The 27,550-nt window shown below is 37.4% G+C and overlaps 2 protein-coding genes across 7 annotated transcripts; both read left to right on the top strand.

Annotated features, from left to right (window-relative positions):
• The first annotated feature begins 3,427 nt into the window (after window positions 1-3,427).
• On the top strand, window positions 3,428-8,604 carry LOC113057905 (protein eva-1 homolog C). Of its 2 annotated transcripts, XM_026225493.1 has the most exons (8): window positions 3,428-3,627; window positions 5,400-5,602; window positions 5,710-5,833; window positions 6,091-6,243; window positions 6,426-6,569; window positions 6,661-6,732; window positions 7,571-7,651; window positions 7,989-8,604. In XM_026225493.1, the coding sequence occupies exons 1-8, from the start codon at window positions 3,534-3,536 to the stop codon at window positions 8,375-8,377; spliced, it is 1,260 nt and encodes a 419-aa protein (XP_026081278.1). In that variant the 5' UTR covers window positions 3,428-3,533; the 3' UTR covers window positions 8,378-8,604. The 2 variants fall into 2 exon arrangements, with proteins under 2 accessions (XP_026081278.1, XP_026081279.1); XM_026225494.1 differs by lacking the exon at window positions 7,571-7,651 and having other exon boundaries at window positions 3,429-3,627.
• A 301-nt stretch (window positions 8,605-8,905) lies between these two features.
• On the top strand, window positions 8,906-25,829 carry LOC113057904 (inositol polyphosphate 5-phosphatase OCRL-1-like). Of its 5 annotated transcripts, none has more exons than XM_026225489.1 (23): window positions 8,906-9,515; window positions 10,099-10,178; window positions 13,103-13,194; window positions 13,484-13,522; window positions 13,633-13,746; window positions 14,344-14,493; window positions 14,668-14,962; window positions 15,045-15,146; window positions 16,257-16,371; window positions 16,518-16,634; window positions 16,866-17,047; window positions 17,187-17,298; window positions 17,557-17,666; window positions 17,771-17,906; window positions 17,980-18,090; window positions 18,524-18,689; window positions 19,110-19,345; window positions 20,941-20,964; window positions 21,937-22,053; window positions 22,131-22,215; window positions 22,614-22,741; window positions 23,240-23,351; window positions 23,436-25,829. In XM_026225489.1, the coding sequence occupies exons 1-23, from the start codon at window positions 9,471-9,473 to the stop codon at window positions 23,558-23,560; spliced, it is 2,793 nt and encodes a 930-aa protein (XP_026081274.1). In that variant the 5' UTR covers window positions 8,906-9,470; the 3' UTR covers window positions 23,561-25,829. The 5 variants fall into 5 exon arrangements, with proteins under 5 accessions (XP_026081274.1, XP_026081272.1, XP_026081273.1 ...); XM_026225487.1 differs by having other exon boundaries at window positions 8,911-9,515; window positions 14,644-14,962; XM_026225492.1 differs by lacking the exon at window positions 8,906-9,515 and adding an exon at window positions 9,731-9,747 and having other exon boundaries at window positions 10,065-10,178; window positions 14,644-14,962.
• Window positions 25,830-27,550: the final 1,721 nt, after the last annotated feature.

The raw sequence follows: 27,550 nt of genomic DNA, 5'->3' as shown, positions 1-27,550 counted from the left end.
GTTAGGAGGGAGGGAGGCTAGGGAGGATGGGCGTGACCTCAACTATAACTATATAACTGCCAGAATGTGACAGAGAGCTCAAAAATAGCTTTTCATTTTATCCAACATGCGTTTACACTCACAGTGTTATCTCAGACGTGAAGCAGGGGCACATTCCATTCATGTAGACTATTAACACTTTTAACTGACCTCTTAACATTCCTCCCTCCCATATGTTCGATCGCAATGTGTTGCTTTCAACTGTGTAATGTAGGGATATCAGTTGATCCGCTTCACATTTTCACTTTAAAGAAAAAATATAATTGCTACCACATGTCAGACCGCACAGTCACTTTCTCTCCTCTGTGTTTCAATGATTTAGACCATTTGTGATTCTGACTCATTCTGTTCTTTCATATTATCTACTTCTCTGGAATTTTTCAAACTTCCAGTAACCCGTGTTGAAACCTTTCAAAAGCAACCTGATTTCACTTTTGAAATCAGTTGAAACACAGCAACAGCAATTTTGTTTTTTACCCAAACTGTGAGCTAAATCCTTTGGGGAACACTCGGGGATGTCCTCGGTTGGAATAATGATTCATAAATAAAGTGTGTGTGTGTGTGTGTGTGTGTGTGTGTGTGTGTGTGTGTCTATATATGTATATATATATATATTTATATAGCCTAGTAGAGTAGGGTACAGTATGTGCTAGGGTTGGTCTATAGTATGTGAATAGTTTATATAAAACAACAGACGTTTATTGTTAAGATACACTCAGTTGTGTGTAATGGACAAACTAGGGTGTTTGAATGTGATCAGTCTCAAGGGATTGGTTCTTTTTAAACAAATAGGTTGTTCCCCTCATTCCCTGTGAAGTCCTCTTGAGTCACAGATGTGGTTTGAGTCAAGGGAAACAATTATGTCATCTCATGGCTTTCCTTCATAGCCGCGGATATTAACATGGAAACACTCTCAGAATAACTTACAACATAAAGTCAATCTCTAACATCGACTTAGACTGTAAAATTCATCCTGTACAACAATGCTATATAAACAGAAATTAGTGATGTAATGTCATTAAAAAAAAAAAACTTAATCCACTTAACAGGACGCTAATGATCAAGAGTTTCATTTCCTCATTCATCACACAGATGTTGTTTTAAGGGTATTTATTGCATCATTTTGGGGAATTCACAATAGTTTGAAATATAGTGTTACCATAAAAGTAGACACCTCATGTCTGTCAAGTTTGAATTTTAAAGCAATATTTTTGTGATGTAGTAAGTTGTAACTTGAATTTGTGTTGTCCCAGATATCATCCACTTTCAGTTATTGTTTACTGCACAAACAGCTTGTTATACTGCTTTACATTGCTAACTTGTATTTCTTATATTATTTTGATGTATTTCCATAATAAACACATTTGTTTGTAGCACAAATAGTTTTACCACACTTAATTATTCTTCTAGTTATTTACCTATAGTTATTAGCGACTAATAAATCAGAATTCTCATGCATTAAAATAATGGCTTACTTCCGGTGATAAATAAGCTGAAATAAGGTGAAATAAGTTGACTAAACAATATAATGTATAAGTAAGGACTATTTTTTATGACGGAGCTTGTCAGACCATGCATGGTGCCTAAAAACAGTTCATTGTTTGAAAGAATGCAGCTCTGACATTTGGCTAAATATCTTCTTTTGTGTGTCACAGAAGTAAGATTTCCTTTAAGAGACTTAAGAATGTGTAAATGAAGACCTTTTTTATTTTTTATTTTATTGTGAACTGTCCCTTTAAGGATAACGAGCTTGTTGATCGTACTGAACTGTTAACAAAACAAGAGCATGACATGGAAACTCCTAACAAATCCTGGAAATCAAGTGAGATCCACTTCAGCCAGCACAGGAAATGAGCCGTTGCCAGTTTACCCAGTGTACTCCCTCCTCCTGGGGCCAACAGGATACTATGAGTAACATTTCTGAGCTGTAAGCTATTTAGTCCATTCTAGCTTCTCACTCCCGTTATACTGCTCCACCGCAAAGAATATAGCACCAAACAAGAAATCACTATGGAGATGATGAGCTGTAAGGAGGATGCAAGACTAAGCCTCTAATCTGATGTCATCGTTGCAATCACTAAGCAAACATGTCAAATGCACAGCATTTAATTCACAAAAAACATTCCTATCAGGCACTAGACCAGTCTCATATGTGGGGGTGGAACTTTCTTTGCTTTGGAGAGGGTGTTTGTATTGACAGATTGCACTTTATAGATAGTCCTATGTGTTTTCTGTCTCCTGCTTAATAGGCAGCACATGTTGGGATAATGTACTGTCCTTATAGAGAAAGCAGACTGACACAAGACTCATATTTTCTGCTAGACTTGTTAAGTTTCTATGGCAAAAGAGTTGCTTTTTCTAATGTTTCTGGAAAACAGAAATGTGATGCACTCACTAACCACTGACCTCTCCTCTTCAGGCCGAGGGAGGAAGCACTTATCCTCAGATGATAAGCTATCTACAGGACATCTAGCAGCTGGGAACACAGCTTGGAAAATCCTTAATTTATCTCCTGAAACAGGACCCCAAATGTTGATCATGAGGGCCCACTGCTGTAACTGTACATCAACACAAGCAAATGAAACAAAACAGTCAAGCTCAGCAAAGATCATTTCTTGTTTTTTTTTTCTTAATAGAGGAATCTGAATGTAGGGATAAATGCATGCCAAAAATAAATACATATCAAATTAACCTACTTAAAACAAGATAAAAAAAAAAGAAAATTTGTAAAATAATGACACTTTCAGAGAATATCTATTTTATGTACACTGCCTTCAAAAGTTTGCATCACTTTTGTTTAACTGAATGCATACTTGCTGAAAATAAAATACTTGCTAATTTATATACAGTTTTGGTTTATTTTTCTTACTCTACCAGCAAATGTGTTTTATTTTAAGTGTATAATTTTCTGTGATAAATGCTTAAAACAAGAAAATTAATTATATTTCAAAAAGTATTATTTGTATTATGTATAATATGAACGTAACATATTTAAATACATTTTAAGATATAGTAAACCTTTTGAAATCTACTTATATGAAAGCTATATATGAAAACAATTCTTAATATCTTACACTAATCTTCTTTTCAGGTTAATTGAACTTATAACAGATATGTTTACTTTTAATTAAGACTAGATTTCTGATTCAGACTGATCAGTATTAATTACTGAAAACTGATATGTGCTGAACTTTTGACTGGAAACTAAATTTATTATCATCAGAGTAGCTGCTCATTGAAAACAGACGTGTGAATTTTGTCACCTCGAAAAGCCCTTTTGATAAATAAATGGAAAAAAAGCATGAAAACAGTCTAATTAGGGCAATGACACAAATGTATGTCAGTCTCATTGCTGCTGAAAGAGCGCTTGTTCTCTGCTCAACACAATGCCACCATTGACCTCTTTCTCCTTGTCAGAAGTAAGAGGGCTGTAAAAAGCCAACCAATTTCTCCTAGTTAAAAATCACAGCGCTTCGTAATGTGCATTGTGCACTATGTCTCCATGGAGCTCTTGTTGGTCCTGGTGTTTCCTCTCTGTCGCCCTAGCTCTCAACACACGGGAAACCTCGTCAGCTCCAGATTTCTCTGGTGAGTGTTTTTCTCAGATTTTGTGGCTGTGATAGAGGAAATTCAGCATGCTGTCCTCGAGCGAACTTCCCAAAGGAAAGAGATCATTTTGTATTTTGTCTTTCAAATAATCCTTGTCAACAATCTGTAGTGTATCAGCTTAAGAGAGACGGGTGTTAAAGAGTCACAGAACTGTCCCATCCTCCTCCACCGTCCTAGGACAATCCATAAAATAAAGGAAGGCTGTTATCTACATTAATCCATTCTGAACCAAAGACAAATATTTTTTGTAAAAGCTTGGCTGAAGGAGTGCAAAATACACTATATTTGGGCTTCAAAAGACATTAGAATCAACAAATATGAAGCCAGCTGCAGTGTTTATGTGTCACAGTACCACAGAAGTCATGATTTAAGTGTGCCTGACAAATGTTGGCTTAATTCCGCTGTTCTGTAGCTTCAAGTAGTGATAAGCCAAGAATAGCTCATTGTGTTTATTTGTGAGTGTGTCCGTGCCTGGCACTGCATAACAGAGGATTCTACAGATGCAGAATGGCCTAACCTCGAGAGAGTGAGCGAGAGAGAGAGAGAGAGAGAGAGAGAGAGAGAGAGAGAGAGAGAGAGGTACAGGCCAAACATTACAATTGGCGTAGATCCAGTTCCGTCTCTCTGAATACTAATGGATATAGACTGGTGAAGGAACGTAGCCCTGCTTGTTTAAAAAATAACAGTCTAGAAACCTGAGATGTGTGGAAAAGTGGAGGACAAGAAAGAAATCTTGGCAAAGAAATGTTCTGAAGTATGTTCTCCAAAATTTAAATCCCAAGTCTGCCATTCAGTGAACAGGAAATCTTCTTTCAAATCCTATTGGGGTCATTACTCTGACCTCTGCCTTTCTTTCACTGCAATTTTCTGACAAAGTTAGCTGAGATTTAGTTTATTTTATTATTATTTTTTAACTATAGATTTATTTAGTCTAATTCTTTCCAAAAAGTATTAATAAAATTATGCATAGTGTATTAATAATATAAATAAATCCATAGGCTTACCAGTATTTTTTGTTTTATTATTATTATTATTATTTAATTCGTATATATATATATATATATATATATATATATATATATATATATATATATATATATATATATATATATATATATATATATATATATATATATATATATATATATATATATATATATTCACCATTTCTCCCTCCTAAATCACTGAAGTTTATTAACTTGTATTAATAATTTGTAATAATAAAATTTGCAATATTAATAATTTGTATGGTGTATTTGCCTTTTTCTGCTTCAAAACCACTGAAATCTATTATTACAAAAGTTTCATAAAGCTTTTCATAGGCCCGCCAAAATGCTAAATAATTAACACATTTCTTTTATGTTTTCCTTTTCTTTTTTTTCTTGTTGTAGTTCTCCCTTCCTGGATTCCAACCCAGTTGGAAATCTCACTTATTGAATTTCTGTATCTTTAAGATTAAAACAGCAGTTGTGGTAGAAACCAATATGCATTATAAAGTTTTAATGTCAGCCACACCTCACAAGATTTTATTAGGGAGGGAGTTAGTTTTCCCATTGTCATTCTGCTGGATTTGCCCTGCAACAGGTTGGGAGAATCAGTGAGCATTAGTTGTGGTCTACAATGCTGTTTTCTAAAAGCATTCATAATGCCTTGTTTGTATGCAGAGCTATGACATAGGCCTTTATCTCGGCAACAGTGATGCTCAAATTATGTTTCATCTGCAGCTGATGTCTGCATGTACTTTCTTTTAGATTACCTCCACAGGATCCTTAAGAACCACACTGCCCATGCGTGTGATGGAGAGACGCTGTCCATCAGATGCCCCACCAGAACATCTGTGGCTGTTATCTCAGCATTTTATGGACGCCGTGTTCCAAGTCCATATCTATGCCCACACGCAAACCCAAACATAACGGAGGAAAACACAGACTGTATATCAACCGCAGCCATTCAGGTATCTTTGATCACCATTTCCTCATTCTTAACTTCTAGAGAGAACAAATCTCTAGAGCTCATAATAATGAATGAATTTCAGTCAGAATGTGTGTTTTTAATGTATAGAAAGTTATGTCTGAGTGCCAGGACCGACGGCAGTGTCAGATTCCTGTGGCAAGTCCTGTGTTTGGTCAAGATCCCTGCCCTGAAACCAGAAAATACATCATTGTCTCCTACAAGTGCAAGCCTGGTGAGACACCTTTATCTGTGCAATATTTTGTAACCAAACAGGACATCTATATCTACATTACATGCACCCAAATAATCAAAAATGATGGCTCAACTGGATTAAAAACGCTTCAGTTAATCCGACGGAGCTTGATTTGAATGAATTTCGATCTGATTGAAAGTAATGGTGAAATAGTCTGATCAGTAGGCATAAAATAAGCATGTAAACCCTTGAATCCACAGTTTTCCACACACCTAATGACTTTCCCTTCTTCACAGAGCATCATCGCTCGAGAACAGTGTGTGAGAATGAGCGGCTGAAGCTGGCCTGTAAGAATGACACGGTTTTGGCCATCTATTCAGCCACGTTTGGCCACCTGGAGCATGACAGCCTTGAATGCCCTCAAGAGGCTAAAACAAAACCAGACATAGGTCTGAGACTGAAATAACACACTTCTCCCATCTAGTGGGAAGGTTTTGCTACAACAGCAGAGGCACCAAATCATGTGTTCAAATCCTTTTTTATTGAACAATATAGAACAGAGATCATCAGATATGTTTAAAAGCACTCATTCATTTAATGAGATTATGTTTAAATGCTTGTTTCCTGTTAGAGTGCTTGTCTCCATCAGCTTTAAGGAGAGTGTCAAGGAAGTGTCATGGCAGGACAAACTGCTCTGTGCTGGCTGATGCTCAGGGATTTGGAGACCCCTGTTTCCCTGGGACCAAAAAGCACTTGCGAGTCTCCTTCACTTGTGGTATGTTTCAATAGGTTTAGAGAAACTACAAATACTTTACATTAATGTTGAAGCAGTCATAAAAATATGTACTTTGTTGTTGTGTATTTAGTACCACGGTATCTCCTGGAAGATGTTGGACGTGGAAACATAGATCCTTTCTTGCTCTCTGACTATACACATGGTAAGAAAAATTCTTTTATAGTGCTAATTGTCTTCATTACTAAGCTAATTTTCAACTGAATAAACCAGATTGTATTAAAAATATAATAACTGTAACTCATTCGTGAGTATTGCATATGAAAAAATGACAGCAAAGTTGTGGTAAAAAGATTTACATACAACTTGCAGAATTTTCAGTATGTTAGTAGTTTTGATAAAATAAAAGGGAACATAAAAATAGCATTTTTATTAATTTATTTGTTTAGTTTTTTTTTGCCCCAAATAAGCTATTTCACTTCGCATATAGTCCACAAGACTAAATAATATCTATATTTATAAATAAGTTTGCATACTCTTGATTCTTAATACTTTTTGTTCTTACCTGGATGATTTATGACTCTATTTTTGATAACTGTTTATGATTCCATTCACTGATTGTTCTGAGCAGTTAAGCAGCCTACTGTTGCTCAAAATAATCCTCCAGGTACTGCATATTTTCCAGCAGTAACAGTATGATTTTGAGATCCATCTATTCACACTGAGGGCAACTAAGGGGCTCATTAACAGTTATTGCAAAAGGTGAAACATTCACTGATGCATAAGAAGGCAACACAATGCATTAAGAAATGGGGGTGTATTAAAAAGCAAGCATTTGTAAACTTTTGATTAGGGTGTAAACATCTGTTATGTGATATTCAGATAAAAACTAAAAACCATTTCTACTATCCTTGATATTATTTAAAAATGATTAACATTTAGCAGATTTTTAAAGCTAAATGTAAACTTTTGACCTGTGGCTCAACACAACTGCCAGTCATCGTTGTTGATGGTCTTGCTGACTGCTGGATCCTCCTTCACAGGAGGGTGGTACACTGGCCCCGGTGTGTCCAGACCACAAAACATTTTCACCAACTCTCTGGAAATCTTTTCCCAAATCCAGGGTATGTTAGATATTTGATCTGATCCCAGAATGTTCCAATGATTTAATGCCATTTTTTACTTAATATTATTCATCTTTCTTTTGTATGATCAACTATTTATTCAATTTTAAAAATGTACACGTTTTGTTATATGCAACATACATGTAAATATTCAGTAAACGCTTAATATACACATGCCAAAGCCTTAGAGAACAAATTAATATGAATAATTATGTTTTTTTATTTTATTTTATAGTTTGCTAACATCCGCAGTCAGCAATGGCCTTCATATACGATATTGTCCTCGATATTGTTGATTGTATTGTTCATCCTGGCCTCACTTTTCCATTTCCCCAAGGTCTTCCGGAGGCAGTGGCTTTATACTTTGTTTCTGGTATCTGTGCTGGTCTGTTTTTCTTGCTGTGTTTGTTCGGTCTCAAGTCCACCCTGATTAGAGATCTGAAAGACCTGGCCTCTGAGCTAGGAGATGAGCTCAAGTCCTCCAGGAGGACACATGGAGGACAAATAGATGATTTTGATGAAGATGATGCCTACTTGCGGTCTTCTTTTCGTCACCTCGCGCGCCCTTACTACACGCCAGACGTCTTCAACCCAGAGATGATAATGACAGTGGTGATGGAGGACAGGAAGGATGAGGACAAACCTGAGGCAGCCAATGGAGACATCTGGCCTCATATCAGCTCCAGCCCTTATGCTATGCACAAAATCAAAACCTCATCTGCTTAATCTTGATGTTCTGTGCATATCTGACGGTTTTCCCTATTTAAATTACTACTAATTATACAATATAACATGAGTGAAGTACAAGATTAGATTTTCTTAAATGTGACAAGAATCAACCTGCTTATGTTTTCTAAATAGACTGTATGTAGCCTATGCAGTTTCATATTTATATATAATTTAAACTGTTTTTTTTTTTAATGACTGGAAGTCTGTAAAATGATTTATTTGGAGTGCACATTACAAATAAAATAATAGTGTGCTTATAAAACAATTTATTTGGAATTTGCTTTGAATAAAAACATAATTTGTTCTGGGTGTGACTGAAATAATAATACACTTGCATTACACACACACACACACACACACACACAAAGTTATGCACCCAAAAAGATGCCCACAAGCCCTATATCCATTTGATATTTGAGATTAGCAACAACTTCCTCTCTGATTAATATCAGGGCGTTTGACGGAAACTCTACAAAGTCAATATTTAAAGTATGTCGTGACCCATTTTTTATTGCGAAAAAGTTGAGTATCCATGACGTCCCCAAGCATTGCATAACACGCCCAATGTTGTTGCTGCGTCCGGGACAGCGCGGTGATGATGACCTCAGAACTCATACTTGACCGGTTATGTTTTGTAACATATTTTTGCCAAACCCGAACATCACTCGAGATGTCATTTAACTATTAACGCGACAACAGACCCGTTCCCTTGTCGAGGAGATAACTCAACAGTCTCGTTCCCGCCTAACAGGGAACCGAGGATACGATAGTAACCGGAGACGTTTTCTCTGAGGTTCAAAGACTCCGCATGGGCTCACAATCTGACGCGCGCTCTTTTACGTCACTGCTTTTTGGAATAGCGAGTGTAACTTTTCATTGACTGTTTTGTTTTTACCACCCGTGTTTATTAAAAACCCGTTTTACGGGTTAAATTATTTCCCGATAGAGATCCGTCTCAATCAGCCCGGAAGGCCAGCACAGCACGCGAGGGTGAGGGGTGGAGCCTGACATGAGAAAACACTCGCGCTGAGTTGTTTAGCCTGTTAGCTAGCCGCCTGACGGCTTTAATTCAGAACATTTAACAACATTCATGATGGAGTCTTCACTCGGGAAATCCGATAGCCAGTGTTTGGCCGTATCCTTTATTTGGAAACTCGGTTGTTCATTTAATTTTGTAAAGAGCAGTAGCTGTGTCATTTAGCCGTGTCTTGTTAGCCTAGTTCAGCTAGTAGCTGTAATGGTAAAAAAATAACAATTATTTTCGTCTCGTCAGTTTATTAAAGAGGCTGAACCGAATTCAGATGTTGTCATCTGGGTTGCCGTTTTCTCTCTGCTGTCTGACATAATTCATACACAAGCGTCTCATGGTGAGCGTTTTGTTTGACCATGCTTTTATATTTCTTAGGAATAACTTGAACATCATTGCGTGACATTGTTGCCACTTGATACGATGTGTCTGTAAGTTACGACATTATAGATGTTACAGAACAGGGGCTGTTTATTATGAGAGTAGCGCCTTTAATGATTTTTTAATGTATATCTTGAAGTATGATGGAGATTTTCACTAATCTTTTATTACTTACCCATAAAGTCCAACAAGTTCTTTGATTGTGTGAGAGAGGGAGCATGGGAGAGCCACGAGACGTCTCACTTTCCACCCCATTCCCTTTCCCTCTGCCTCCAGCTATTCAATTGAATCCTTAACAGTGATTTTACAGACTGTTAGAGGACATGAGCTCAGAAACGGACAAAAAGAACCAAGACTCCTGTCCCTGTTAGAGTGTTCTGGACATTTCAAGTGAGTAGACTGTTTAATCTCAGTTTCCATTCCACTTGATTCACATGGTTTTGCTGTTATACTAAACAGTGCTTTTGTGTAAAACAGGATTTGTTGAGAAATATGAGCATCAGAACTAAATTTCCTTTCAGTCTGATGTACGTGATTCTTGATTATCATCCCTAAAACTTAGCAACTTTGTTGTAGTCTCTCTTTCACTACTGGTTTATCCAACTGTGACAACCTCTGCTTCTATGAAAGATGAATGTGAAAGAAATGTGAATTGCATATTGCCCTAGATGCTGGTTGCTATAGGTGTCAGAAGACTCTGTGAAAGATTGTGCGATGAGGCAGTGTGGCTTTCGTTGTGTGTTTGGTGGATGCCAGCGTGCTGCCCATTATTCTGCATTCCACCTTGGTGTCCTGGAGCCTAATAGGGCTCACATGAGCATGCAAACTCTTTAACTGCATTAAAACTGTACACACTCTGCTTTACGCCAAGCTCAAGAATTGCCTGGGCAAAAGACGTCACAAATGTTATTTTTTGAATACATCCATTTGTGTAATGAAAAGGATCTCATAATAATTAGAACAAAGTGCACAGTTGATATTTCAGACAATGACTGTGAGTATTAGGCATTAGATGTTAAAGTATGCATTGAGAGGGTAGCACTTTATTTTACAGTCCTGTTCCTCATGTACATACTATGTACTTATTATAGTTATTACAATAACTATGTAATAACTAGTTACTAACCCTGAACCTACCCCTAAACCTAACCCTACCCCATGTAGTTACCTTGTGATACCAGAACTTTCTTAGATACACTGTAAGTACACTATAAGTACATGTTAGTACACGTACTGTAAAATAAAGTGCAACCGAAATATTTTATGCAAATTGCTTTTGTAGTTAGTCATGCTTTACAAAACTCCTGGATTATGGGAAATCAGTTAGAGCAGTGATTCTTGAGAACCTCCAACACTGCACATTGCAGGTGTCTCTCTAATCAAATACACCTCATTAGCTCATTCATTAAAATTAAGACCTCAAGTGTTTGTGTCAGATATGAAGCACATCGAAAATCTGCCATGTTGGGGTTCTCCAGGATCAGGATCGGGAACCACAGAGTTAAAGCAACAAATTAAGACTAAAATGATAGTTTACATAAAAATGACTAATTTAGGCATTTATTCACAAATAAACATTGATCATAGCCTATAGAGCACAAAAAATACAGTCAACGGCAGCTCAACTGTACCTTGCTTGACGTGCAAGAACAAACTTCATTGGTTATTGAGGAAACTCAAACATGCTTGTGTGACACAAGAACAAACACACTCAAGCTTTCCTTTACCGTATTTGATTAGCTCAATTTATGTACAGTGCTTTGATCAGTGTTTAAATGTTGATAATGCCAAAATTATTAAATTTCAGGTTTCTCTTCAGGTTTGTGGTTAATAGCTGAGCAAAAGTCTTATGGGTTTGCAACAATGTAAGGGTGAGTAGATGAGAACGCAATTTTAATTTCACCTGAACTGGTAGAGCATCTTTGTATAGATCACTGAAGGCATTATCAGCTAATAAAAGTATATAATGTTTCATTTCGCCTGAGAACCTTTGGGGTGGATGGGGAGTGCTTGAACTACAAAACAATTTTGAATTGTGTAGATAATGAAATGTTAATGTGGCAGTGAGTGACACTTTTTAACCTCCGAGATTAAGGAAATATTTTTGGCATGAGCAGATTATAACCATCATCGCTACACTGGGCTATTATTTGTATTGATTGAATGTGAGATTGCTTAGTAAGTCTAGGCCAAATTTCCCTTGTTCATGAGTGCTGCGTTTCCTGGCAACAGCATCCATTACAGCAATTAGCGTCTTCTGAGACTGAATGAGAGGGGCTCGCTGGCAGCAGAGTCTAGTCTTGTCTGCATGCATTTGCAGAGCACACTTTAGGCAGTGATATCTGAAGGTTTTTCCAATAATCCACTGTAATTGAGTTTTTCATGTAGTGTAATGTAGGTAAGACCATGTTGAGAGGAATCTGATGCCCTTGAGTTGGCACTGTTATTGTCAGAGTGAAATATGGTCTGCAATTAGCCCTCCAATATGCATTTAGCCGGCTGCATTTCCAAAAGCTTCCCTCCACCCTCTACATTCTGAAGATACATTTTTGATGAGATAAGATTATGCTGGACCATAGTGGAAATATGAGAGATACAATACCATTCAAAAGTTTGAGGTCAGTAAGATTTGACAATGTCTCTTGTGTTCACTAATGCTGCATTTTATTTGATCACAATTACAGTAAAAACAGCAACCCTGTGAAATAATATTCTCACAATTTAAAAATAACAATTTTCTATTGTAATATATTTTAAAATGTATTATTGTGATGACAAAGCTGACTTTTCTTCGGTGTCACACGATCCTTCAGAAATCATACTTGTATACTAATATGATTCGCTGCTCAAGAAACATCTATTCTAATTATTAATAATGTTAAACAGTTGTGCTGCTTAATACTTTTGCTGAAACCTGGATGTAGTTTTTTTTTTTTTTTGATTCTTTGATGAATAGAAAGTTCAAAAGAACAGCATTTATTTGAAATGGAAATCTTTTGTAACATTATTCATATATTGTAGCATTAAAATGTCTTCTCCATGTCACTTTTGATGAATCTCCTTAAAAAATGAAATCGAACTGACCCTAAACTGTTGAATGATACTCTACAGTGTACCGCATGCTAAATGTATAAACAATTTTTTTTTTTTTTTTTTTTTTGTAAACTGAGCATGCTTCTGTCGAATAAAACTAAATGTACTGTATAAACCGACTGTGTTAAATTCCTAGATTAAAATGAATTGATAAAGAAAGTATTGTGAAACAGGTTATGTATTCTTGTACAACATTTCATGAATGAATCTCTTGTTGTTAGGTTGGATATTCTGGCAAATCCTGAAACAATTGTATCAAGCCCAGTGTCCCAGCTCTCTATCCCCATCAATAACCATTTTCAGATAATTCGAGGTAAACTTCTATTGTCTATTTATACTTTACAGAAGGATTTTTTGTGACCGTGTAAATGCATTTGCTCTCTCCTCACTATAATATTTTCCTCCCTGTTCAAACTCACCTTTGGTCTCTGTCAATGAGGCTAAGATGATAAGCACTGTTTTGAATGATGAAATCTCCCTCTCCAGATCAAATATTTGAAAATCATTTGTCACCATAGAGGGCAGGTTATTTTTATGTTATGTCTTTCCTGGTACAGTCCTCTTAAAATCTGTCCCTGACTTTTTTAAATTTCCTATTTCAGAGATTGAAGAAGTGCTTCTCATTGACATCTCCAATAACAGTAAGTTTTTAATTAATCCTCTTTTCATTTGTTTTACATTTTACATTGCTTTTGTTAATGAATAAAATGCATAGCTCGATGTGAGAATATGACACAATGTTCCTCAACAGCGACAATAAAGATTCGTCTTCAAGGCGAGCAAACGCCGGAGCTTCTTCTGGAGCTGCAGGATGATGTTCACACTCAGTCCTTCTTACAGCATGTGACGGAGGCCAAACAGCAAGGTGATCCTCCTCATTTTCCCTGCTCAGAATGCAGCCACAAACATCAAGCCACATTTCTTATTTATTAACTACTCTAATCATTTATTTACCAGAGTAACCAACACCCAGATTTATAGGGTTGTTGGTAATGAATGCTTCCTGGAAGAATTTGACCTCAATGTCAGGCAGTAACTTTGACACGCATAACTCTTTAGTATTGGTTTACTTTAGTTTATGTTAGTACAACTACAATCAAGTCAAAGGTTAAGCCACCAACAACAAAAAAAACATTGCCCTTGCTAGATTTTTAGAATTAGATTTTTATATTCATTCTTATGAAGAGATTTGAAAAAAGAAAGATCATGTCCAGATCAGGGAAACATTTAAAGTAAAAAACCATGAAAACCTGCTTTTCTTGTTTTGTCTTTCTTTTGGTTGTTGTTTATGCCTACTGTTCACTGAAGCAGACCTGTGCTTTACTGTCCACTCTTGAAAGTAGAGCTGCCTATACTAAAATGGTGACAATATGAAATATTTTTAAATGCTGAAGACATTTTAAAAGCCATTCACCATAACTTCATGAAACATCACTGTTAAATGGTTTCATCCCACCTTTAGCTGAGAGGAAGAGTTTACTGCCCAGAAAGATGGAGCCTGTTGTACCTGTTCCGGTCAAAGACTGCATTCCAGTCCCACCTCAAAGAGGAACCTCCAAATCCACCTCTAATAACATCAACAATAGCACTTTAGTAAAGCCCTCAAACACAGGTATGTTATTAAAAAAAAATGGCACAAATAATACAAGAGCATTACCATTTCTACATTGGGTTACATGGGTAGATACATCAAAGACAGTAGTTGCTAGTGAACACTTTGTCGCTTACAATCTTGCTGGTCTGTTCCTCTCTATGTTTAAAGACTCCGCCCTCTCACTGACCACAGATTTTGGCTTTGAAGAGAAGAAGAACAAGAAAAACCGTATAATTGCGCAACGAGGCCCACCTCCTCCACCACTGCCCCCTCTTCCCCCTCGCAAGGGCACATTTACACCATCCAATAACGTCACGGCAGGCCCAACTACTAAAGAAAGGCCACCATCTGCACAAAACTCTGACAGCCCTTCCAGCTACACCATGAGACAGGCCATGATGAGCACCCACGCAGGGTCAAGGGAAGGCCTTCTTAAGTATCGTCTCAACAAGAAGGAGAAAGAATACGTGGACATTAAGAACTTTAGGTAAATGTAACATGCCTGAAAATGTGTGATTGATTTTGTTTTTACTGATTCCTGACATTTGACTTGAGTCACTGTTTTACAGGTTCTTCATTGGCACTTGGAATGTTAATGGTCAGTCTCCTGACAGCAGTCTTGAGCCCTGGCTGTGTCGTGACCCAGACCCTCCAGATGTCTACGCACTGGGGTGAGTGGCAGAACATGAAGTCCTTGCTCCACTGGAAACACATTTGGATCATGCAGATGGGGCAGTGTTTGGGAAACCTGTTTGAAAACAGTCATTGTCATTGTCACTGGTGCGACAATTTTTTTTAGAGAGATCACACTGGTGCGACTGCCGAAATGTTATATAATTATATTTAAAATCAATGCACAGGTCGATTTTGTTAACGGCCCATCCAGTCAGTCTCTGTTTTCGCTTCCCCTCCCCCGCTATTCTATCATCCTCTCAGGTTTTCGCACTCACTCAGCCTGGTTTATACTTGCCACGTCAGCACAAGCGTGAAGGCAAAAATGACGTGAATATTGAGGAAACTATGGATGGTTTTCAAGCTAAAGTAAAAAGACCGCTTCTTAAACCAATGAAGGCACCGACAGCAAGTGTAGTTATAATTTTCTTCTTTTTTTCTTTTCGAAAAGCTTTTTATCTTTGCTGTTTATCTCGCGTTATGCTATGGAGGCTGTTATTTTTTGATTCCTCAGTGTTTGCTAAAAGTTCTGTAATTTATTCATCTGTATATAATACAGCATGTGGAGCATCTTATTCGTTTTGGTTAATAAGCATTTTGTAAACTAGTTTGTCAATGTATCTTACTGTTTTATTGTTGTGCTTTTCACTTAAGAATAACAGTGAATCCATATTTTTGTTTTAGTCTTACAAAGTGAACGGTGTGTAGATGTATGCAAGCCAAACAGACAATTATATTTTCTTGTAAAAGTGACAACAAGATTGTGAATTCGAAAGTGAAAGCATCCGAAGCCTGGCTTATAGCATGGCAAAAGAGGAACTCCCATTCACAAAATTCAAATAACAAATAACACTACTGATGGAAAAAGAACAGGTTGAATGTTAACCGTTTCCATATAATTATAAACTATGATTAAAGTTCATCAGCATGCATTGATTAATCACATGTTGTAAATATTGCGACCAAATCATGTGCTCGTGCAACTGAAAAAATTAGGTCAAAAAGAGCGACCAGTGGGAAGAATAAGTCTGGAGCCCTGTACATTATTAATTGTCCATTCGTAGATTTGATTGATTATGCTCATGTTGATTTGTTCTGTTATTTGGCAGATTTCAGGAGCTGGACCTGAGCACGGAGGCCTTTTTCTATATGGACTCATCCAAAGAACAGTTATGGGTTGAGGCAGTAGAGAAAAGCCTCCATTCGAAAGCCAAATACAAACAGGTGAGCAAACGACAACTGATTTTTGCTTTTCAACATTTAAAATGCAAAGAACAGTCTAGTCTTTACCATGGTCAACTGAAGAAAGTATGTGGTGCTTGTTTTTATTTTATGTGAACTTTTCATGAGGCTCAGTATCCTGTCTTTAGATCCGTATCATTCGCCTTGTGGGAATGATGCTGGTGGTCTATGTCAACAAGGAGCACGAACATCACATTCGAGAGGTGGCTTCTGAGTCTGTGGGAACTGGCCTCATGAATAAAATGGTGCGTTTGAATTTGTAACAATAGGAAGTGGTTTGTCAAAACAGGAAGTACTTCTAGCCTATCAGTTGGCATATAATTTGAATCTTTTGTTGTGTTTGCATTAGATATAGTGTAATCTTAGAGGGTTATCGATTACACGAATTACTGAAATAACCACAAAGCTAATGATGCAGTAGATCAGTGTCCGTGACCTGAAAATATTAATCCACTTTTGTTGTTCCATTACTGTAGGGGAATAAAGGAGGAGTTGCTGTGCGCTTTGTGTTCCATAATACTAGCTTCTGCTTCGTAAACTCTCACTTGGCGGCTCATGTGGATGATTATGAGCGGCGGAACCAGGACTACAAAGACATATGTGCCCGCATGAGTTTCCACCTAATGGAATGTCCACGTCTAAGTATAGTCAAACATGAGTGAGTGTCCCAGACATCTGGTTATACAGAGTAGTCATTTTTGAAACTGATTTTCTGTGATTAGATAACGGAATTTTATAGCTAATGTTGGGTCTACTGTATGTTTAAATGGTTTGGTGTTATGATCTCTCCTCTTAAGTGTGGTGATTTGGCTTGGAGATCTCAACTACAGGCTCTGTTTTCCTGAAGTTGGGGACGTAAAAAAACTTATTGCTGAGAAGGAGCTGCGGAGGCTTCAGGAGTATGATCAGGTGAGACCTTGCAATGATGCTACTTCATAATATTATTTTAGAATCGTTTCTCTCATTATTAATATTTGTAACTAAATAACAAACTTGTGTTCATTAGTAAAAAATTTTATCTGGTTTAGGTTATCTTTTGTTGCTTCTTCTTTTTCTTTTACTGTGTGTGTATGTGTGAATGGCAGTTCTTTAAGTGGTAGCCAAATACAGGCATACTTCCATTTTTGGTCTAAAAGCTACTTAATAGCATCTTTTTCATTTTGTCAGCTGAACATCCAGAGAAAGACTAAACGTGCCTTTACTGACTTCATGGAAGGGGAGATTAATTTCTGCCCAACTTACAAATATGATGCTAAATCAGACCGATGGGACTCAAGGTAAAGTTCTTGGAGATTAGGACCTTTTCCTTTATACATCATTGTTTGATGATCTTAAAAAGGAAAGAATTGACATGACATGATTTGGTTTTTGTTGCCCACAGTGGGAAGTGTCGAGTCCCTGCCTGGTGCGACCGTATCCTCTGGAGGGGGAGCAATGTGAAGCAGCTTCACTACCGCAGTCACATGGAGCTGAAGACCAGTGACCACAAACCTGTCAGCGCTCTCTTCAGTATCGGGGTGAGGTTTACTGTTTTAATCCTGCTCCTATAAAGGAGTTGAGAGCATCATATTGATTTTATGTGTGCTGCAGGTGAAGATGGTGATTGAGCATCGCTATAAGAAGGTGTTCGAAGAGATTGTGCGGGAGATGGACAGGATGGAAAATGACTTTCTGCCCTCTCTGTCCCTAACAAAACGGGAGGTGAGTAATGACAGAAAGCCAGACTGGGGAGTGTTAGCATTTCTCTGGACTGCAAGTAGATTATGGGCTGATCATAATTGTGCCATAATTGCTTTCAGACTAAATGCACCAGGCTATGTCTATAAAATAAAAGAAAGAAGAAAATACAGTAAAAAATAAATTGATCTGCATCAGTGCACACCCAAATCAGTGCACACTGAGGATATGTTGTAATTCATACATGAATGTAAAATATATTATGGTATCCACACAAATATTAAGCAGCAGAACTGTTTTTAACATTGATCATAATAAGAATTTTTTTTTAGCTCTTAAAGGATCATTTGACACTGAAGAATGGCTGCTGTATATTCAGTTTTGCCAAAAAATTTTGAATGGTATTGTATGTGCTTACAGCGTAATTTTCATGCTGCACCTGTTTTTTATCCCATAGTTCACTTTTGAGAATGTGAAGTTCCGTCAGCTTCAGCGTCAGAGTTTTCTCATCACTAATGACGGACAGGTTGCTTGCACCTTCGCCTTCATTCCCAAACTCAATGATTCGCAATACTGTAAGCCCTGGCTACGTGCTGAGCCCAGTGAAGGGGTACTAGACCCTAGTAAGTATCTCAAATGGCATCAAATATAAATGAATGTTGTAGTTGACAAGTACAAAGTGTTTGATTTAAAATTCCTTTTATCCTTTACTGTGTAAAAAAATAATTTAAAAAATAATGCAATTTCATGGAAACTTTTTTGAAAAAATATTCCATTTAGATGTCAGTATAATGTCAGTGTAATTAATTTGCATCCATGTCCAGAAGGACCACAGAATTTTATGGAAAATATGTGAAATTTGTTCACCATCATTTTGTGAATGGGTCATTTTTCCAAATGATGAAAACGAGAATAAATAAATTGCCTTTTAAAGTGTCTTGTCAGCTGGCCATATACAGTTTAAAAAAAACATGATGTATTTTTTTAATTCATGTGCAGAACGTGCATCCTCCACATTGTCTATATATTCCTATTCCTTGTAGATGAGGCAATGGAGATCTTCCTGGAGGTGTATGTCAGTAAAGACTCTGTGATGCTGCTAAACTCTGGTGAGGATCAAATCGAGGACATCCTGGTGCTTCATCTGGACCGAGGGAAAGACTACTTCATCACTATTGCGGGAAACTACCTGCCCAGTTGTTTCGGCACATCTTTAGAGACCCTGTGCCGTATGAAGAAGCCCATCCGTGAGATCCCCATCACCAAACTCATCGATCTGGTGAGGCACAGGCCACAGCTTCAGTTGATTAGATGGATTATAATCACACAGGATACAGGAATTCTTCCCCATATTTTAGATGTCCAGGGATACAAGATTCTTCTTTGAGGCTATAATGAGGAAGTCCATAAATAAATGTTTTTATGGGATACAGGTTGTTCAGAACCAGTAGGTCATCATGCAAACCACCCGTGCTGTTCGTAACATTTCCATTTGCTTCTATTTTCTCAAAATATGGTTAGTTTTTAATTAGAGAGTAGTCTTCTTTAGTCATTTTCTGTCTCTGCTGTTCAGTTATCACATTTGATAAGGTTGGGAATCGTTAGAAATGTTCCGGTTCCGGTTCCATTAAAATCATTAAACAACTATTAAAACTGCACAATGCTCAACTACTCAATGCTCAATACTGTTCATTCCTTACTGTCAAATTAATTTAAAGGTAGGCAATGTCAAAATTCAAAATATATTACAATATAAAAATGTTCAGGTTCTGATTCTGGTTCTATTTAAATGAACTATTATTATGTTTTTTACTATTTTACCTTCATTGAATGTAGTGTTGCTGGAAGGTAAGTAATGTTGAGTAATGCTAGTCCATCGATCAGCATGTGCGTCAAAGTTGATATTTTTTATACTAAGTAGCTGGTTGGCCAAATAATCCCTTGAGGACTAAGACACTTGTTCATTTCCCTAAATTAATGAACTATAAACTGCTATACTTATATAATCATGTATACACTCTCCATAAAACTCCATATTTTACAAATAATAATGCAGTCAGGAGATGGTGTGATGCAATGAGTGGTTTCCACATTTTTAAACATTTAAAATGCATGAAAATAAATATTTTCTATCACTTTGTTTATCACTCTTGAAATGACCTGTACACTAAATAATCTAGCCCTCATACTTGCATAACAATAGCAGTCTATTTATTCAGTGGTCCAAGCTGAAGTCAGTATGTACTTTAATGACAATATGAGATGAATATGATGTAATTTAGCGGCACGCTACCGGTACATGTACAGTCAGACAAAACGACATGCACAGTTATCAAAGGCGCGAGTACGCGTACAGTCAAGGGAAACGTGTTCGGCAGTTAAAGACGCAATGTGGCACATCGTGACTGTGGAATGTGCTTCATTGGAAACAATTTCCTCTGTATTTAAAGAGGCAGGGCGGCATTTCTGTTATTCTGTTTGTGACATCCCTTACGGGAAAAGCCAAATCATCAGAACACAGCACTTGGTCACGTGTTGCACCAAAACCGTTTCCGGAACCGAAACTTAGATATTGGTTCTGGTTCTGGTTCTTTTAAAAAACAGAACCTGTTCTGAATAAATAAAAAGAATATTCTACCAGGTTGAACTGGTTCTGAATAAGAACTGGTTCCACTTATCCACTGAATAAGAACCGGTTCTCGGTTCCCAACCCTACCTTTGATTGCCAAAAGCTGCTTATCTGTGATTTTGTAATACTGGCTCCGTGTTCTCACTTTTGGTTTCTCTATGGTCTCATCTCTGTCAATTCTTTGAATCCTTTCTCCTCTGACTACTCCTTTCCGACCAATCATTCTGGGTCTGCATGACTCTCAGGGAGAGGATAGCTGCATGGAAAAGGTAAAGTCCCTATTTATCCACAGAAAATATGTATTAGGTTATGCAATAGGACAGCTGCAATCATTGTGACCTACATGTGTGATAGTGGGTGACTTTGTCCTGCTTTTAAACGTTTGTGCCAGTGTGACAGTGTCTCGATGAGCTTGCCTGTTTCTACGGGTCAGCTTGCTGCAGTCACTCTGCTGGTTCAGGCTAATGAAAGTCACTGAGGCTTGAATCTCTCAGCTTGAATTCTACCCCTCCTTTCCTCACCCAGCTCACTGCTCACCAGCCAGCGATATTAGATTAGTAGAGAGAGAAAGCAGCCTCACAAATCAGTGTTTGTAATTTGGAGTCAACTGTTCTACAGAGTTGTTTTTGCCTGTGAGGCTCAGCATGAGTTGCATTCCTGCTAATTGCATGAGTCCTCTTATATTGTTCATTGGTCTTGGGGCTGTCACTTATTTCCATGTAATACAATTCTGGGTCTTTAGAAGAGAGAGAGAGTGCAATACTATTTGTCACCTTTTTCAAATGTCAAATGGATGAATTTGTTCATCCATTGCTGTTATATGCTCTAAGTTATATGCTCTAAGTTCTTAAGTTTAAACAAAGTGGCCATTGTCCAGGTTGTACTGGAACCATCTTAACAAACATCTTTTATTTAAAGGCACTATCCACAAAAAGGGTACAAGTAAAATTAAAATAAAAAACAATATTACATTATATGTATTTAATGTATATAATATTTCACACTATTAATGTTTTTACTATTTTTAAATGTAGCTTTGGTGAGCATAAGAAACTTTCAAAAAGATTAAAATATTTTTAAGAATTATTTTTTTAGTTATTTTTGGCAGAAAGGCATGCAGTTCCATTTAATTAAATATCAGTAAAACTAAAAGTCAATGTTTTAATATTGTGTGGTACCTTATGTCTCTGTTAATACATTAGTTAATACAGTAAGAAAGTGATCTTTTTTCTATTTCACAGGAGAAATGCCGGCTTAATTTCTTGTTGTACAGTTCTGGAACAGAGGATAACCCTCTGAAGATTCCCAAAGAGGTCTGGTTGCTTGTTAATCACCTCTACACAAAGGCCTGCCAGCAGGTAAATAAAATAAAGCATGAATGCTCCAATGGTTAACCATAACATCTCAAATAACTGAGTATTTGTTTAATACACAGGAGGACCTTTTCCAGACCCCTGGCCTGCAAGATGATCTACAAAGTATTATTGACTGCTTGGACACCAGCATTCCTGAATCCATCCGTATCCTTTCTCACCAAAATACATATATAAATATGTTTATAAATGAAAAGGATGAGTTTTTCCCAGCAAATAGATTAATGTTTGGTACTCTGTATAAACATTTTTAAAGGACTCTCAGAAATGCTAATGTCTGTCACATCAATGAATGTGACCGAGTGGCAACCTTTAAAACTGCTTTTACTGGCCGGACTCTCCTACACAATTCATCCCTCTGCAGCTGAGGGACTGAGAATGTTTCCTCTGTCCTACTGTAATGGTGCTCCAGACATCCCTTGAGACACTGTGTACTTTCTTTTCTCTCCCTGTCTTTTCCTTTTTCTCACTGCTGTATTTTCTCTTCCTGATGCTAAAATGTGCATTCTCACTGTTCACCGTGGTTCTCCTTGACAATTGGTTAGCTGGCTCGAATCACTCAGTTGCCGAAGCACTATTGATTTTCTTGGAGGCTCTTCCTGAGCCTGTGCTGTGTTACGAACTCTATCAGCGCTGTCTTGAATGCTCTCATGACAGCCGCCTGTGCAAGCAGGTAAACATGTATTAACATGCATGACAGTAACTATACTGGGACTGTCAAGACTATATATTTAATATGCTCTTTGTGGTAGGTCTGGCAGTCTATGTATGTTCTTGTTTCAGTTCCTATTCACAAGCTCTCCATATGATTCTGCATTCAGTGTGATTTGATTCTGATTCACTTGGGTGTATTTTATTGTCCATTTTGCTTATATTGAAGAATATTGATGTAACTTATATAGAGTTAACAATGCAGAGTCTTAACTATGTAGTTTTTTTTTTGTGATTAAAAAAACCCTAAAAACTTTAAATAGCATTTATGTAAAACTATTAATATAACTCACACACATTTTGACCATCCAACCATATTTTTTTTATCTTATGACAAGCATCTAAAATACAGTGGCTTACAAAAGTTTGAAGCCACACTGATGAATATAAGATTCAAAGTGCATTTTAAAACAAGAAATAAAGTTCAAGGATTAACTCTTTGTTTTCCTGTAAACGGCAGCTAATATCTCAGCTCCCACGAGCCCATCGCAATGTGTTCCGCTACCTGATGGCCTTCTTGAGAGAATTACTCAAACACTCGATTGACAACAACCTGAACGCCAACCTCCTAGGTGAGTCTGACTTTCTCTAGTGCCGGCGGATTGCAAACGTTCAAGTGTGCCGCTGTTATATCTCTTCTTGTACCTCTTCACCAGCTACTCTCTTCGCAAGCCTCCTCATTCGGCCGCCTCCCAACCTCGCTGGCAAACAGACGCAACACGATCGTCAGAAAACAAGTGACTTCATACTGGGGTTCCTGATGGGAGGCGACGAAGACTGAGAAAGAGGACTGCAGAACGAGGTGTCATGTCTTTTCTCTCAGAGGTGTTCAGGTGAAGCAAAAAGACACTTGAGGTGTGTTTGTGGCTGGTCCTCTGGGAGATATTTGGGCCACCCTGCACTAAGCTGGCTAACAGCCTCCGTGATGAAAGTTTGACACTGTTGGGTAGTGCCTTTTTTGCACAGACACTGCCCATTGGTTTCGTTACGCTGTTCTTCTGTTCCTTCTACAGAGGAATAGGTGTCAGCTAATTTCTGTAGTATTAATAACTACAATTTAACCCTTACAAACCTCATCTTTTTGACTAGCGTCTATAATGCTATGTACAACCCCACTTTCTCTAGTTTTAGTCTCTGGATCAGAGTGCTGTAATGCCAAATCCGATATTCCCAGCCAGATTTGACTGATTGTGTGTGAATGGGACTCATGGGCACTAAAAAGAATGACTTTGTTACACTAAAGGAAAGCAATGTTGTGGAGATTGTATTGACTGCTGCTGCCAGGTTAAATGCTCCATCAAAGCACCATTTGCACCAGTCTCATGCTCCCTTCTTTTTCTCCTTCGAAAATTACCTTCACAGAGCAGTGTTTCCTACAAGGTAACTTTGACAGTTGACTACCGTTTGGAGTGGAGGAGAAGTCTGGACTATGATCTTTACTCAGTTCTATCTGAATCATGATGAATCAGCCGGCATTGTCCGTCGTGGTGTGCACGTTATGTATGTTTTCCATTCTCTTACACCATTGTCCGCAGCAGTGGGTATTCGGATGTTCTCCACAGATAAATATAAGTCTGTTATTCTTCAGAACCTTGCTCTCTGGTCTGCTTTTCAGTCCGTTATGATGGCACAACCATACCTATGATTTTCTTAGTCACCTTGAATGATGCCAATGAGCAGATGTGATTACAGTACCTTCATTAGATCTGGATTCTGGTGCTGAAACATTTAGTCTTTTGTGGTCTTATTCTTTTACAGATCTGTAATGGATTGTGGTATAGAGACGTTAACGTTTTAACTTATGTGCTCACTGGGTCTTTTATTGTCTTTTATCTGTCCTGTATTGTAATGAAGATGCAGTTGTGGTTCTTCTATTTACAGTATATGAATGGTGATACTAACCCAGACTTGGGGTAATTTTGTGTACGTTTACTGTCTTTGTGTCCTTTGTTGGTGTTGTTTCATGTTAGTTACACTTTGTTTTTCTATAGACTTTTTTCTGTTTCTAGTGACAATACCGGAGTGTGTTTATCTCTCTTGAATTCATAATGCACATGATTCTGATGATTCTGCTGGTTTTAAACTTCTTGCACAAAGTCTGGCTTTGTACTACAGTGTGTAAAGAGGAAGTCTCCTCTGTTATGCTCGTATTAATCATCGTCCCAATGCTGAAATGTTATTGGAGCACAAACCACCAAAGCTGTTTCGCCACAATGTGTGTGACATTTCCTCAAAATCTCACAGGAAATGTTTTGTGTCAGTCTTGCAACTTGGAAAAAGAGTTGTAAGCAGTTTCTGTCTTGTTGTTCTGCCTTCCCTTACTGTCAGAAAAAAAAAAAAAAACCCTAATCTAATCCACAAAGGTGCATATTAGTACCGTTGGAATAGTAAAATGTGCCTTTTAAGGTACTGATGTGCACCTTTTAGTTGTAAATAAGTTACAAAGATGTAAGCTGTTACAATTTGTTCAACACTTAATGAGTGTTGAAAACTAAATAGTGACAATTCTGTGAATGATATAATGTTAGGTTCAATGTTCCCTGATTGTCATGTCTAAATCACTTCAAATCCTCTACCATGTTTACCAGCCCTTGTCTGAGCTTTCTGTTGGCCTTTTTTTATTTTCTAATTTCTGCTTTTGAAAGGACCACTATGGAGCTTGACTGTCTTATTCAAACACTTATAGCCTGGAATCATTCTTCATTGCCAGTAGATGATGTTTCTGGGAGGACCTCATTGCAGGAGACTGAATCAGTGGAACAGAAATGCAAATGGCCATTGCACAGATTTCTGGTATGCTGTGAGCACCACCTGTTTGTTTTATTGTTGGGTCCTTTCTTTCTATCCATTCAGTTTTTGTAATGATGTTTCTGGTACTTAACAGATGGGTTCTTGCACATACTTTGTTTTATTTGTGGGGAGGGGCCGGGCATCTAATTTATTCAATGAAATAAAGACATTGTGATCATATTATTTAGTGTTCTGGGATTTTTTTTTATTATTGGTGCTTGCCAATTTAATAATTCTTAATAAAGTTATTGAAAGCTGAACTGTCATTGTCTCAGTATAACTGCTTTCTGAAGGAGTGACTTCCAGTCCTGTTGCAGTGGCTGGATTGGTTCTGCTCCGTCGGAAAGGTTTATCTTCTGATGATTGTTCCTCTAATTAGTCCACCTTGTGTTCAGCGGAGATCCCACAAGTGCCTGTGACATTCTCAGCCATGGCATCTATAAAGACCCCTGGTTTGTGCGGTTGTCATCTTTTCTTGCTGTCCTGCTGCTGTCATGGCCCTGCTGAGAGTGTCTTCCTATACCGTAAGCTCATTTCAGAGAATTCCTCCATATAAACTCATTTTTGTTTCACACTTCACACTGTAGTAATTCTACAGTAGTTGTTGTTGTTATTATAGGTAAAAGTTTGGGGTTGTGACACTTTTTAATGTTTTTGCAAGTCTCTTACGCTCACCAATGCTGCATTTATTTAATAAAAACGTATATTGTAAAATATTACAAAAGTTGCTGATTTCTATTTTAATTGTTAAAGCTGAATTTTTAAGCATCACTCCAGTCTTAAGTCACACGATCCTTCAGAAATTATTCTAATATGCTGATTTTTGTGCTCAAGAAATGCAGCCTTGCTGAGTGTCATCTTTCAGAAAAAAAGAAAGTTGTCGTACTCCAGTAATTTTGAATGGTAGTGTATTTAAATGTTTTGTTTCTTAAAATACTGTAATTTGAAACATTGAATAAATAAAAAAAAGTTTTCCATTTACTTGTTTGGATGATATTTACCTATTGAGTATTCCAGAGTAATTGGATCATGAGACTTGGGGACTCAAATGTCTCATTGAATAGGGTTATCTTATAAAATAATGGGAGGGATACTGTCTTTACACGCACACATAAATAAATATATATATATATATATATATATACACACACACACACACACACACACACACACACACAGTACAGACCAAAGGTTTGGACACACCTTCTCATTCAAAGAGTTTTCTTTATTTTCATGACTATGAAAATTGTAGATTCACACTGAAGGCATCAATGAATTAACATGTGGAATTATATACATAACAAAAAAGTGTGAAACAACTGAAAATATGTCATATTCTAGGTTCTTCAAAGTAGCCACCTTTTAATTTGATTACTGCTTTGCACACTCTTGGCATTCTCTTGATGAGCTTCAAGAGGTAGTCACCTGAAATGGTCTTCCAACAGTCTTGAAGGAGTTCCCTGAGAGATGCTTAGCACTTGTTGGCCCTTTTGCCTTCTGTCTGCGGTCCAGCTCACCCCTAAACCATCTGGATTGGGTTCAGGTCCAGTGACTGTGGAGGCCAGGTCATCTGGCGCAGCACCCCATCACTCTCCTTCCTTGATGCCTTCAGTGTGACTCTCTTTCATAGTCATGAAAATAAAGAAAACTCTTTGAATGAGAAGGTGTGTCCAAACCTCCAAACTTTTGGTCTGTACTATATATATATATATATGACACACACACACACACATGTATACATGTATACAGTCACACACAGAGATACTGTATATCTGGAAACTAGGCATGTATTTCCATCTAAAAACCTAAATTGACTCATGTAACAAGGACTTCACTCTGTATTCTTACTTTAAATTCTAAATAAACTACATAAGCTCTTTTGTGCTTTGGTATTTCCTCTCTTCCTTCAATATTTTGCTTACACAGCAAATAAACAAGCCGTTGATGTCGTGAGACATGAAAATCTTCCCACTCATACATA

The sequence above is a fragment of the Carassius auratus genome, chromosome 39, assembly GCF_003368295.1.
Source record: "Carassius auratus strain Wakin chromosome 39, ASM336829v1, whole genome shotgun sequence".
Lineage (NCBI taxonomy): Eukaryota > Metazoa > Chordata > Actinopteri > Cypriniformes > Cyprinidae > Carassius > Carassius auratus.
This window is presented reverse-complemented; position numbering and strand designations above follow the sequence as displayed.

Bases quoted from the DNA above. Each gene is read 5' to 3' on its own strand.
- LOC113057905 (XM_026225493.1), top strand. From the start codon at position 3,534: ATGTCTCCATGGAGCTCTTGTTGGTCCTGGTGTTTCCTCTCTGTCGCC. The intron at 3,628-5,399 runs GTGAGTGTTTTT...ACTTTCTTTTAG, and splicing joins GTCAGCTCCAGATTTCTCTG to ATTACCTCCACAGGATCCTT. The intron at 6,570-6,660 runs GTATGTTTCAAT...TTGTGTATTTAG, and splicing joins GCGAGTCTCCTTCACTTGTG to TACCACGGTATCTCCTGGAA.
- LOC113057904 (XM_026225487.1), top strand. From the start codon at position 9,471: ATGATGGAGTCTTCACTCGGGAAATCCGATAGCCAGTGTTTGGCC. The intron at 13,195-13,483 runs GTAAACTTCTAT...TTCCTATTTCAG, and splicing joins CCATTTTCAGATAATTCGAG to AGATTGAAGAAGTGCTTCTC. The intron at 22,216-22,613 runs GTATCCTTTCTC...ACAATTGGTTAG, and splicing joins CAGCATTCCTGAATCCATCC to CTGGCTCGAATCACTCAGTT.